The sequence below is a fragment of the Patagioenas fasciata genome, chromosome 3 (genome assembly GCF_037038585.1).
Source record: "Patagioenas fasciata isolate bPatFas1 chromosome 3, bPatFas1.hap1, whole genome shotgun sequence".
Classification (NCBI taxonomy): Eukaryota; Metazoa; Chordata; class Aves; order Columbiformes; family Columbidae; genus Patagioenas; species Patagioenas fasciata.
The window spans coordinates 101189874-101204359 of NC_092522.1; the positions used below are offsets into that span (position 1 = coordinate 101189874).

Below are 14486 nucleotides of genomic sequence, written 5' to 3' on the forward strand. Positions count from 1 at the left end.
CAAAGACTGCAATATATTGAAAAGTAGAAATCGCTATGGAGAAAGCTTTTGAGACTTCATTAACAATGCAGGTAGCTGTCACATTAGTTTGCTTTGCCATTGGAACACAAAGTTGAAGGGATGGAGAATGCTTAATTTATATGCCAAATCCTTCAAATACATACATTTGGAAGAAAATAATCTTGACTGTATCCCAGGTTCCAACCATATTCCTCCATTTCTGCTGGCTGGACAGATGAACACTCCACAGGATGAAAATCTAACAAACTGTTTCCCCAAATCACAGTCCAGGTATAATTTGAGCCTTTCTGAATGTAATTCTAGATATTTTCCTCTCCAGAGATAACTATGTATTATGTAAAGAAATCCCAACAGCTTCCAACAATGTAAGGTATGTATTATAGCTGCTACAACTATTTTTGACAACCCCCGAACACAACTTCCATGATTCGAAAAGACCACATTAATACACCGTATGAAATATAGCAAGTAGTATAAAAAAGTCTGTCCTAAGAGATCCCAAGGCACCCTGGGATTTTTCTCATGTAAGAGAAACTTCAGTCTGTAATTCATGTTAGTTTGACTAGCATGGCATTCCCTTTGTTTATTTTAATTAAGAAAAATCTATAGCTTCCAGATCCAGACCTAGCAAAACTCTCAGGCAGTTTGTCTTCAGGAGTCAGTATACTATTGTACCTGTTTCAAAAAGACGTTTTCTAAAACAGAGAAGTAATCTTTTCCAAAATTTCAGTGGAATAAACTCTTTCTCAGACTTTGGTAAGTTGCTTAGTAATTTTCTGCTTTTTCAAGATCACTGATCCCTGCAGAGAACATGGGAGTGGGAAGGAGGGGGAAACCCTTTTTCACTCTTACACATACATTTCAAATACTTACTTTCTTAGAGTTTCCCTCACCTTTTACAGGTATTTCCCACTTCAGAGGGCTAGCCCAATTCTGTGCCAGCGGGAGCTGCCAGGGTAGCTGCTGTCAGCCATGCCACTTGTGAGCCCTTCCTGCCACCGCCTCTGCAGATATCCCAGCTCACTTGTGATTTGCAACTCTTGTTAACATCAGCACTTCCCAAGTTAGCCATTTAATACGGACAAATAAATAAGGCACTTTAAAAAAAGGCCCACAAACACTTAACTCTTCAAAGACATGCCTAAAAATAAGTATTCATCTCAGAGATTCAGTAAAATACAATGTCTGTGTTCAACTGAAAACTTTTAATTAAAACCCCTCTCTTGTTCTCTTTGCAAGGACATGCCCAAGCATGCTTTCGTATGCTTAGGACAGTGCCTTTCTCTGTAATTATACAATGCGTTAAACACAAACAAAATTGCATCTTGGTTCAGCGCATTAAAAAATTAAAAAAAATAAGGAGAACAAACAAGGCCAGGAACTTCTTTCTTTGGACAGTGCTTAAAAATGATTACCACCACAAATAATTTACAAGCATAGTTGCAGGCTATCGGAACTGATTGCTCTGTCTAGGAAAGTCTTAATTAGAGCCGTGCTGCAGGAATTCGCAGGGGTCCTGTTGCTGCCGGCTCCTCCCCGGGGTTTCCTCCCGCTCCGCGCTCGAACCAGCGCTCCCCCCGCCTCCAGCCCTCTCTGCGAACCCCCCCCGCAGGACGGTGCTGGCGAAGCCGGGAGGGAGGAGGAGCAGCCCCGCTCCACATGTCTGCCTGCTCCTATCAACTTATCATATAAGGGACGGAGCGTGATCGATTCGGGTCCCCAGGCCTGAGGGAGCCGCTGAGCTTGCGGGGCGAGGGGCCGCTCGCCGGGCTGTGCGGGACCGCGTTCGCTCCGCGCATCTGACAGCTCCGGAGCGGCGGCTGCGGAGAGGGCGGCACGTTTCCAGTTCGCAACTGGGACAGTACAGAAGCCCAGCCCTCATTCCGGCGGCACATGGCAGCTGAGCACTCCGTTTAAGCGCAGGTTAACTAGGTCTGGGCTCTCGCTTAGCGCAACTCCAGCACTCGAGGTTTGCTGGGTTACCGCAGGAATTAAAATGCAGCTGACTGTATACTTCTGTTGGGGCTGCAGTGTTTTCTTAGCTTCAGGATACAGCTCCTTTAGTAAGAGCATGGAGACAGGCAAGAAGCAGTACCAGGTCCAGCACGGTTCCTGCAGCTACACCTTCCTTCTGCCGGAGACAGACAACTGCAGATCTTCCACTTCTTACGTGTCCAACGCGGTGCAAAGGGATGCACCTTTAGATTATGACGATTCAGTTCAAAGACTGCAGCTACTCGAAAACATCATGGAAAACAACACTCAGTGGCTAATGAAGGTAGGGGAATGTAGTTTTTATTATAAAAATCTTGTTCACAACATCCTGTTATCTATTGCATTGTGTGTGTGTTTTGTTTTCTTCTGACAGTTTCTAAATTCACAAAATGCACTATCTAAACTAAATTTCTGAATTACCTTTCAATCAGAAAGTTCTTTTGAAGTCTAAGAACATAATTTTACAGATGAGAAAGGAACAGAGAACTGCACTGTTCTGCAGAGCTCATGCTTTAAAGTTTGTCATTACATTTGAGTTGCTTGGACAAATAGTAATTACATATGCAGGCAGGCTGTGAGCATGTCTGAGATTTCTGACATGAAAGAACCAGCTACTAATCTATAATCAACTGACAAGGGCTATTTTGTCTCTATTTAAGAATAAAGAATGTACCTTTATCCAAGGCAGCTTTGAATTTTTTTTTTTGAAACGTGACTTCAAAACTTGAATGCAGAAACTAACGTGTGAGCCACACTGATAAAGAATTGTAATTCTAAGCAAGGACTGCAAGTCTGACTTGCAGTGAAACTAGCCCAGTGAAGTGACAGAATTTCAAGAAAGTTCATTAGCGGATATCCTTCGCATCCTGTAACATTTCCATTCAAATGTACAACACTGAAGGGAAAAATGATCTGGGAAAGGTGTTACAGCTTCCCTTAATGCAACTTCATTGCAAGGGAAAATGACTTATTTATTGCCAAAGTAGCAACATTGGCAAAAAAATACCAGAAACAACAGAAAAACATGTATACTACATAGGTTCTTAACATTACTGGACAATAAACCTGATCACTATTCCATATTTTTGTAGAAACTCATTTGATTCTAAATGCTGTACAGTTCATTAGATTTTGATTTAATAAACCTTTATTTCATCGGTCCCTGAAAAAGTGTCATAGTATAGTTTAATTGCATATCAAATTTGTGTGTTTACGTCTCATACCAAGACTCCTGTCTTCTAAGCCATAAATATTTTGAGGACTTAACTGAGCAGTTGACATAGTGTCGCCAAGTAAGTGTTCAAGTGATGTCATAGAGGTCTTTTTTTTCCATAAAGAAAGAAATATTTGTTGCAAATGGAGAGAATTAATAATTCTCTACAATAAGTAGCCAATTCTTTATTCTAAGCTTATATGATTATAAAATAATTTTGCATTAGGGTTCACTTCTCTCATCAGTTACAAAGTTGAAGAACTAGCACGATACAGTCAAAGGAACCTGCTAAAGAATTTGCGTGTGTAAAAAAGAGAAGTTACGCTTCAAAGCAGAAAGCACAGTATTTTCATCTACCTGAAAATGAACCTTGAAGCTTAAATCCAAAATGCATACACTTGAAGGCTGCAGTGTGGGTCTCTAAATCTGTCTATGAGTTTAGGATGCTTAATTTAGACATCCAAATAATGTCCGCTCAGAAGCTTTTGTTTTTTTAATCTCACAGGCAAACATACTTCCCTCCACACTTACTTACCTTTCTACTTATTAATTTACAATGCTCACTATTGTCGTGTTAAGACCAACATTAACAGATGTGCAATGCAGGATGAAAAACACACAAAGTAAAACAGTCTAATCTACTCAGCTGCTGAGCAATTTCCTAATATAAATAGTAAAATCACACACAGGACTCCAGTGCTAAATGCCACTTAAGTAGGCAAACACAGTATCATAAGTGGCATCAGGTAAACAGAAACCAGTAAGCAAATTCCAGCATCCTTATTTAGTAAAAACTATGCTTTATTCCAGTCAGTCCCTGGGAAATCAGTTACAAGAGGAATAGGATAAGTATATCTAACCCATTGTTTGGGGGATCAGAAGGCAGATTCTGTTTTACAAGACAGAGAAATGTTACTTTTATTTGAGCAAAGATTTCTAAATGAGATACTGTAGAATAGCCTGACTTTTTTTCTAGCTGTCCCACAGCTAAACATCCTGTAACATAACGGCTGTTTGCCTTTTTCACTATTTTAACACCTGCTCTTTATGTCATCTGTTTTGTTCACAAAGAGACTCCAACAAAAGTAGCTTTTCCTCAGATTTGCTTTGCTAGAGACACCTGGTCTGCAAGTGAAGATGAAAAGCAAACAATAACCTTTTAAGTTGCTCACAGAGTTTACTTGCTGTTTTTTTAAGGTCACTGATACACATTCCTAGGTTCGTATTTCAACTTACCAAAATATAGCACTAGATTAGTCAAGGCATGGCAAAAATGTTGTTTTTATACTGTATTGAAAGTATAAGATTGACTTTAAAAATAACCTGACATTAACTTCTCAGAAATTGCACAAAAGCTGCTTTAGGTCTTCCTTTTTTAAGAACTTTAAGAGGCATTACCTATTTTGAAGTTGTGTAAAAAAAATACATTACAAACTTTAAGCGTGAATTAACCTTTAAACGTCATTCCTGAAGTATTGCGCATCCCCAAACATTTTTACACTCCTCCTCCCCTTCTGCCTTTAATCCATCAACTAAAGGAAACATTCTGTTTCTGAATGAACACGAGGCTGTATGAATGGAACAGCATGGGAAGTGTGTGCTTCATCTGCTTAATGGACAAACACGATGGGAAGAAACTGAGTTAAGCAGGTCCAGGTTCTCTTCTGATCTGCTCCTGCATAGGGAGCACAAGACTCTGTTCTACAATTGCTACAGATTGCTGCTTCAAGCAAACACATTTTTTAGGTCTGAACTGTGTTAATGCCTTATGCCACTTCTATACATACCATACATAAAACTGGAATTGTCTTTTCAAAAGCAGATTATGTTTAAGCGTTCAGATGACACACTAGAACAAACCACTATTCCATCTAATCCAGTGGTTAGCAGTAAGTCAGTAAGCTCTGCTGTCGAGCAAAAGCCAAAACCCTAGATCAACTGCATAGCAATATACCTGAAATGAACTTTATTCTTTGACTTTCCCTACCTTGCGATCAATTTGTATATGGAAGTGTAAGTTTTTTTTTTTTTTTTTTTTTTTTAATGCATATGTGGGCAGGGAGAACAAGCCTCTCAATAATAAGATTTTCAATTAATTTGAGAGGATAGCAGATGGGTGTACAGCTGAAATACAGGACTGGAAATTTTAAATGCAGACATCTATGTTGGCTACTATACATTGGATTTTTTTTTTTTAATATAAAAAACAACATCAGATTTTCAGATATTCCTAGAAGACAGGCAGTTCCCCTAAGTTTCACAGTTCAACAAATCTCTATCCGAATTAATGGCAGCTTTACCATTTGGATCATGGCACTTCTACTCAAGGAACTGCATTTTTTCAGGTATTAACACATTGAAATAACTGAATGCTAACTTGAATTTACTTCTTAGTACATAAACTAGATCCTATGATTCTAGAAATATGACTTTGTTCAAATCAATAGTGTAAAAGAAATGGGTCATACTTTCTTAGTCTTTCCTGTTATAAACATTTGAAAACAATGAATAATCAAATATAGCATATGGAATATAGGTATCTTGCTTGTAGTTTATCAGTAGATCAAAAGGCTAGAAAATAGAAGTCTGTGCCAGGAGTCAACATTTAAGCCTAAGACAAGACCTTCAATCCTGACCCATCCCAGCAGAATGGGAGGGGGGCAGTTTGGTGATAGAGATGTGGTATCTTTGGATACTCTGAACTCAGATTAGGTTCTTCTTGTCATATTATTCTGGAAGCCTAAAACTCTTCATCAGTATTTCTTCCCTAAGCACAACACAACCAGGTGTTTTAAGATGACTGGGAATAAATGCTTATAATTTTTGATGAGCAATTACCAAGGAAAGGTTATAATTATTGTCATACTTGTATTTAACTTCATATCTCAAATACAAAAAGATATTCTGACATGCCATCATCCAAAAACATCTGCACACAATGGACAAGGACAAATATCTTGTACTCTGTTGGATTTTGAAGTACGCAAGAGATGATTCTGACTCTGAATCAAGAGCTGCATTCCTTTCCTAAGAAATGCATCTGTTTTCACTTATTGTGAAAAATCCTTGTTTCTCTCTATCAGCTATGTATTTGCTAAGCAAAAGAATACTGGCAGGATCCAAAAGAAAATGCTTTTTAACTTTCAGATTAGTACATGTTATCAGATAAAGTTTCCATACTACTTTAAATGATCTGACTATGCAGTTTATTGTTATATCTCCTTCAGGTAAATTTCTGTGAAAGGATTTGAAATGACACTTTTGCACGTGTTTAAAAATTATGTTGTAAAGATTATTTCTGCATCATTCCACAAATACCAAATTGGTGATACAGGTATGAAATAATACAAAATCAACAAAGAGGACTAGAGATTTTCTTGTACAGATCTACAAGACAAAATGGAAGTTGAGAGATCTCCATTTCCAAGATGTTATCAGTGTAAAATGCAACAAAGGCCTGTTTTACTGAATCAAGCTCTTGCTGGTATTCAAGATATATTTTCATGTGCTTTGTTTGTTATTAATATGATCATAAACTTATGATCTTTGACTGGTCCAAACAGCAAATTGGGAGACTTTCTCCATTAATTATTTACATCAAGTGCTTTATTTTTCTTTTTCTCCAAATGCACATATAGGAAATGAGCCTGGAGATGCTTGGGTCGACAGTTTCCAGTCTTTTTTGTTTGCATACCCACTTGACATACAAAATGCAATAGCAAAAGCATTAGAATATCTTAGAAACTTTTGCAGAGAGACTGGGGTTTAGAACGGTGTTTCTTTAAAAGACAATTATCTCGTTACTGCTCCCTTTTTTGTTGCTGTTTATGAACAAATTCAATAACGTGCGCATCCCACCATAATTTACCAAAAGAAACAACTGATATAATTTGCCCAGTTCCTAATCACAAGACAGAAGCTATCATGTATTTATTGCTTAGAATGGAATTTTGCCCAGAAGACACAGATACCCATTTCTAACCTCCAAAATATGTCATCTAGTATCTTCAGTGACTATATTATACCGTCCTTTTCTACTACAGTATTTGTATTTTTTAAAAGATACTACGTTATTTGAATTACTATGCTTCTTCCAGTAACCCAAGGTGGTTTAGTAAACCACTATTTATTTAACAACCTTTTACATACTTTAATGCAAGAACCTCTGGTTGCATCTGTTATTTCATGGGATTTTTACACAGCTTTGGCTGAAAGCCAGGATGGGGGCAGAGTATGAGTGTTTTCCTCCATCATTATGATAATTATAGGGGTAGACATGCAAAATGCTGCCAACTGATTTATGAGACATAGTCTCAGACCTTAGATTAGGGTATGCAAGAGAGAGGTGCCACTCTTGCATCCTTCTCTGGAGCTCAGCAAACCCAGAGTTTCATCAGATGACTTAGCCTACCTTAATTAGCTGCCCAGAATAAGTTCAGTCTGTCTCTTCCACCTGGAAGAGAGATAAATAGAGGGATGGAAAACTTAAAAGAAATCCCCCTTCGAGAGGCAGATTTATCAGCATTGCTGAAGGAGCTGCAAAAGCTGGCATGCTGCACAGCCCTCATCCTGGCACACTGCTTTGGCACTAGAGTTTGTGAGCCTCAGAATCAAGCGGCAATAGGTAGAAAGTAGAAATCTGGACTAGGCTGCAGATGTGATATGAATATACAGATAAACAGTATGTTAAAACAGTTTAGGTACAAGAGTCAAATCAGGACTGGTGGCCTTTCCATAGAGTTTGGTGTCTTCCCGTTCCCATATACTGACAGAATCAGAGAATGGTTTGGGTTGGAAGGGACCTTCAAAGATCATCAAGTCCAATCCCCCTGCCATGGGCAGGGACACCTTCCACTAGACCAGGTTGCTCAAAGCCCCATCCACCCTGGCCTTGAACACTTTCAGGGACTGGGCATCCACAGCTTCTGTGGGCAGCCTGTTCCAGTGCCTCACCACCCTTACCATAAAAAAATTCTTCCTGGATCAGAACATACAAGTTGTACTTCAGAGAAAAAGGGTTCTGCAATCTAGCTAGCAGTAAGATACTGAGGAAGCTTTAAAGATACCCACACATACCGCCCAATGGGAAATGGGAAAAATTGTCTCTTGAAAAAAAAGTATTTTGTGTATATACTAGTATATGAGACAAGGATGCCACACAGAGAAAATATTTTGTTAGCCCAAATGCTCTCACTAGGAAATCTCTCACTGGTAATAACAGCTAAATGACTGAGAAAACATTTTGTCAGTGGGCCATAAGTATCAATATAATGTTAAAGAAAAGGAGAGTTTCTATAGCACTGGGTAAAACGTTGCAGAAACAAGCACAATTTCATCTGCCATTTTATTCTTTCAATTCCTCGGACTAACCAAATCTAAATTACCGGTAAAGAAATAATAGGAGCATCAGATAATTTCATAGAGCTAAGCATCTGGGAAGAAAAAGTGTATGGCATAGTAATTTAGCACTTACAAATGCCTTACAGATACAGCACATTCCACAGCGGAACAAATCAAACCAAATAGCCTTACACACACATACACAGAACTGCTTTACAACTGGAAATACTGTGATCATTTCATTTCCTTTAACGTACATATCTCTACGAAATGGGGAGAGGAAAAAAAAGAATTGTATTTATTCTGTAGCGAGAATTAATGAAATACTATTTGGTGAACCTAAGGTCTATTCCAAGTAAACCAAGCTTGGAGGAAATGTTAAAGAATTCTTCAGGTTACAAAATCCAGATCCATGTTTTGTATAAAATAAATCCCACACCTAAATAGTTCTGCAAACACTCACTGTCAGTTTTCAAGCTGCCTAGGAAAATACATTACTACTCCTTAAATGTAATTTTAAAAAAATGCTTATTATGTTCTGAATAATCACTGAAAATGCTATTAGTTTTTATCATTTGTGGAACAGGTTAAACCTAAATTAAGATGTTGTTTACTAAGCTCAGCAAACGTATCCTTTAATTTGTATGATTAGGAGATATCTGTTTTCATTCCAACTTCCAACACATTATGGCTGAGTCTGGAGAGAAAGAAGCTGAAGAAACTTTGCTGCTGTCTTTATACTGCCAATATGAAGATTTATCAGTTTATCTAATAATCTTCCAGGAGCCTACTAAGGTCACAAGAAGGTCTTACTGCTAAAAAGAGAAGGCTGATAGAATATGCAACCTTCTCTCTGTTACCTCCTCTCTCTGTTAGCAAAAACATGGATGGAAAACTAGTATTCTTCACAGCATTACATTTTTCACAGAAGCTGTAGGGAGTGAAACATTTCCCTCTCCAGATGAGCGAGTATTTCAGAATTCTTACATGACAGCAACTTTCTTTCCAATTCAGCTGTATCTAAAGATTCCCATTAAACCCAAGCAGCATACAGTGTCCTAACTTTGCTTAAACTCCCTTTAATATTGTAGGGAAAAAAAATTATCTTTTCAGTTCTGTATTTGTGTGCAGGTCGTAAGCATAGTGATAGAGTTTAAAAGAAAGAGAAAGTATATAGGGTTCCTTTACCCTCTGTGGAACAATATATCAACTTTCTATCATTGGTTTTGGACAGGGATTAAACTCTGTATTGTGGTAACACAGTTGAGAGTTTAATAGTCTATTTTATTGAATAGCTAGCTACATCTTATTATTTAAGTTTCCACAAGGAGGAAAAAACCAAAAAAAGCTTTGGTTGATGCATTACAGCTCTCTCAATGTAAGCAACTGAAATTCTTTAAAAGGCATTCAATTTTTAGACTCTTCAGTACCTTTCAATAATGTAACCATCAAGAAATTGAAGACAGCTACATGCATTTCAAAAGCTGTGCTTAAGCATGCATGAGGATCAGACTAATTCAGTATAAAGTCAAAAAAAACATATTAGAACATTTTGGTGTGGTACAGCATAATCCATCACACAACTGTCATAATTTGATCTACTTCAGAATCAATGTTTTAGTGTGCTTTTTGAATAGTGTCAAAACCACATGAAAACACACTAGGCAAATGTCTGAAGTTTAACTATCACTCCACTTAATATAACTTTTTCACACGAAGAAAAGCTAAAAGTTCTTATCTTAGAAGAAAAACTGTATTCATTTAAAAACAGTAGCATCTTCTTCAAATGTCTAGTATAGAAGTGAGTAAGCAGTGTATTAAGCCCTGTCCAGACAGCAGCTCTGCAGCCCTGTTCATTCGCACGCTGCAAGCAGCAGGAGTCATTCACCTCATGTACTCATGCTATCAGCTTCATCGCTATGCTTGCTTTTTGGTTCAGGCCTGCACCTGACGTGCGTGATCCTGGAAGGAAAAAGCCTCTTTTGTTCCATTCTGTCAGGGTGTGGGAATGGGGAGACACCCAGCACAGTGGAAAGCACATTTCCTGGGCAATAGCCGTAGCCCTCACCCCACCAGCAGCTCCCCTACATATGACATGACATCAGCACACCGGAGGCCTGCTGCTCATCATATGACCTGATATATAGTCTTACGCTGATGTATTTGAGTCACCTGAGAGGTTTAATTTTGATAGCTGGCACCTGAAAATCTTTTTAGTTTTGTCTTCCTCCACAGAATATGTAGACATCATACTAAGACACTTCATATACTTCTTTTAGGTCCTTTCCTTTGAACTACAACATTATGTTCTGTACACCAATTTTCCTCCCCATTTTCCATTTTCAAGGTGCAGGCACCTGCAAGATATTACTTCAAACTCACTGTTTCAAAGCGAAATATAAACCAGCCCCTTAAGGAGAATGTGCCAATTGGTCAAGAAGCAGTAGCCTCATTTTTCCATGGTACAATCTCGGCTGTGCAAAAAGTCAACATTCAAACATCAAAAAAGCTGCACATCAAAAATGACATATATGTAGCAATGGAAAACACTCTTGCCCTACTTTCCTATTGCAATCACAGATATCCTGTCCATTCAGACAGTTCAATATTCAAGAAAATTCCCTGGTGAAGACTTAATGAAACAATTTCCATGTTTTTTGCTTTTCTTTTCAGAAAGCTTTTCCATAAACAGGGTAATTCAGCTATTCAAAGGGAACACCAACTTCCAGTTTCCTAATACAACTTTAAAAAAAAATGGATAAAGTAGGCAAAAGACAGCTTAAGTGAATCAGTAAAGTGAGACAAAATCTTGTATTTTTCTGCTTCTAAGGAACTGATTTGAGTAAAACTAAACTTCCTTGCATGAAGTCGGAACTTTTTCCATATTAACTATCCCCGTGTTTTTCACTTATGTCAAACTTCCACCCTGATATCAGATTTTCTGTCAGATGTAAGGATTGCCTATAAGTAAGACTCAATTGAAAACCCCTGTTGCAGCTACTGAAGCCTTTCTGGGAACGTTTTCCGAAAACTACTCTGGCATGATGAAATAAGGCTCAAATAACTAGAAGGTGAACCCCAAAACTAATAACCCTTATAAATGCATAAACTGCAACAAATACAAACAATCTGACCCTGTCTTACCACGTACAAGCAAGGATTCTGACAACTACAGTTTACCAGCTATAGAAATATAGTCAGTAATACCCTGATTCTTTTCCCTGGCACTTTAGTTTATTTGATTTGCATCTAGGGAAAATTTATCCATGTTTTGAGTTCAGTTTCTTTGTTATGGCAAAATTTATTATTTTAAAAGGCTCTAAGGACAGCATACAAAAACCTAGCTGTGCTCAAAACAAGTAGAAAACCCCCCACTGACTTTTTAGTGAAACTTAGGTTTCATCTGATGTATCTAAAAACTCATTTGACTCAAAAGATGATTTTTATTTTTTTGATTATTTGAAGTTGATAATGGAGCAAACCGGTAAATCAGGCATGTTCTTTAAGGCATACTTCATGTGGACTGTCTCTAACTAGTAAGGATGCTATTAGAATAGAAAAAAAGAGTGATCATTTTAATCACAAGGAAATACACATTTTCCTTTTCTTGTCCCTCTCAAGTCCATGTGGGAGCAACATTTCCCAAGAGTCTCATCTAAGTCAAGTCCTTCGCACTCACCATTTTCCTCAGTGAATTTCCTTCCTATTTCACAATGTTTTTTAACCCTCAAGCCAATCAGACAATTCCTTCCCTCATCTGGCTTTAAGATCAGTCTTCCAGCCCCCTTTGGCAGCTCATTGCCTTTATGAATTCCTCTCTGTGACACATCCATTTTAAAAATTCTGCTCACACAGATTCAGTTTGGTTTTTTTTTAAGCTCCCTCCTTCTTTCCCTTCATTAAGACCATTCAGCTTACTGGCTGCCCAGTCTGAACTCCCTTTTCTTTATGTCCCTTGTCATTCAGGATTCTCAGATCTGGGTTCTTTTGTCCTCATTGTTAAATCTGTTTTTAACCCTCATCTACATGCATGGTCTCCTGGGTATTAAGACAGATAGCTTCTTTTTCCAGTGAGCTGCATACAGTATCAATGACGATGTACTTTCTCCATTGCTGGATGTGGTTACTCATCTTCAGAGAAGTATTTTGCATCCGAGAGAGTCTCTGGAAAATGCATTTACAATTCAGCCTGTTCAGTGGCCCATCCCATCAGATCCTGACAGACAGGGACAGTTTTCTCCCATAAAATACCCATCTTATAACGCGTACCTTTGTTCTCAGCCATTTTTGCTGAGAGTTCCTCCTATTCTATAGCACTACAATCAATGCCAGTAGCATCATTTGTTTTGAGAGGATTCTGGCTCCAGTTTCTGGTCTTCACAGAATGGCACCAAATGGTAGCTGCCTGTCAGGCTTTCAGGAGCGCTGGCTAGGATTCACCTCCAGAGATGACTGTCCATCACTGCCTCAGTGCTCTGTGGGGCACCAGAGTCAACAAGGAACTTTTGGAAGCAAGGCATGGAAAGACTTTTCTTCTTGGTTCTGTTCCAACAAACTAAACTGCCTGCTTTTAGATGGATAATCCTAGCTATTGACGCAAAATTTAAAAAAAAGTAGTTTTAATCAGGATTACATAATTTGAAATGGTTTTTTTTTCTGCATCACACACTGCATTTTGCTTCTGCAACATGATGCCTACACGTGCTAATCTTATTTCTAAATATTTGTTTGTCCACTCTTAACACAGTACCTTCCCATTTTATCTTTCAAGCACAGCATTCCTCAGAAGCTTTTGCTTTAAAGATTCTTAACTGTGCTAATGGAACAGCAAGGGGAAATAAACAAGTGGCATTTGACAAGAACATATAAAGATGCTCAGTTTTTTAACCAAATGGAGATGACCACCTGAGCTTCCCTTACTTTAGGCAGCACTTAGTGCTTTCTGTAGTACAGTCAAGTCCATTTTTATTTCCGGGTCCTGCTTCCCGAAAGTGTTTTGGAAAACTCAGGGTTTGGTCTAGCACTTGAAGAAATGTTGAACTAGTGATGAAAATGTAGCTAGCATATTAGCAATGGAAACTGTGGAGAGAGAGATGCAGCACATCTTCAAAAAAAACCAAACCAAACCAAACCACAAAACTACAGCATTTAAAAGAGTAAATTCAGTCCTTCAAAACCAAAAGCTGAAATAAGCAGCTGGTGTGCACTGTCTCAAAGTCTTGAGCATTCAAAATTTGGCAGGCCTTCAGCTGAAATGACTGGCTCTCTCTTGGTAACAGCATCATCAAGGCTTCTTCTTTAAGAAAAAAATCTTACAAAAGCTCCATAAACTATATTTAGAAGCCAGTATGTTGCAAAGCTTAAGAATTTCTCAAAATGCTTTCAGTTTCCTTTATCTGTGAGGTTTAATAAAACCTAATGATTTTTCATGCTGAAAGATGCTCTGTTAACACAGCTTTGAAACAGGAGACACCCAGTTTTATAGCTTACAAAAGGGACTAATTGTGTTCCACAGCTTCCTAACTAGTTTGATCCTTGAACTCGGAATCATTCTTCCTTCTGGTTGGAAGTGGAATGCAAGATGACTGCTTCCCTAGAAAGCAATGCTGAGAATGAACTGTGAATGCCTAGCTCTTTTTCACTTCCCCAATAACATACTTTGAAAAGAGGAATTTGCTTCCTAGTTCCTCACAAGATTGCCTTATGATTTGCTCCACCACATCATGAGCTATTCTCTAAAATAGTCTGTTCTGTTGAACGAGGAATTCCTAAGAAAAATTAACTTGATATTGTAAGTTGAGATAAAAAAATATAAGTGATTTTATACGTTAAGAAAAATCTGTGACAGATACAGATTTGCTAAAAATTTTGTAAAGTTTATAAGGCTATATATAAGGCTACATATAAGGCTTCAATG

At 38.1% G+C, this 14486-nt stretch overlaps 2 protein-coding genes across 8 annotated transcripts in view; one reads left to right on the top strand and one right to left on the bottom strand.

The window, feature by feature from the left end:
• The window catches only part of MCPH1 (microcephalin 1), a 127271-nt gene that overhangs the window by 35927 nt on the left and 76858 nt on the right, over positions 1-14486 (bottom strand). The gene's annotated exons all lie outside the window — the stretch shown is intronic.
• Positions 1616-14486, top strand: part of ANGPT2 (angiopoietin 2) — a 42538-nt gene continuing 29667 nt past the window's right edge. For 2 of the 4 annotated variants that reach the window (XM_065834638.2, XM_065834640.2), the window contains exon 1: positions 1616-2299. In XM_065834638.2, the coding sequence (XP_065690710.1) occupies positions 2018-2299 (282 nt within the window). In that variant the 5' untranslated portion in view covers positions 1616-2017. The remainder of the gene's footprint in view (positions 2300-14486) is intronic. The other 2 variants (XM_065834637.2, XM_065834639.2) reach the window with 1 other exon arrangement.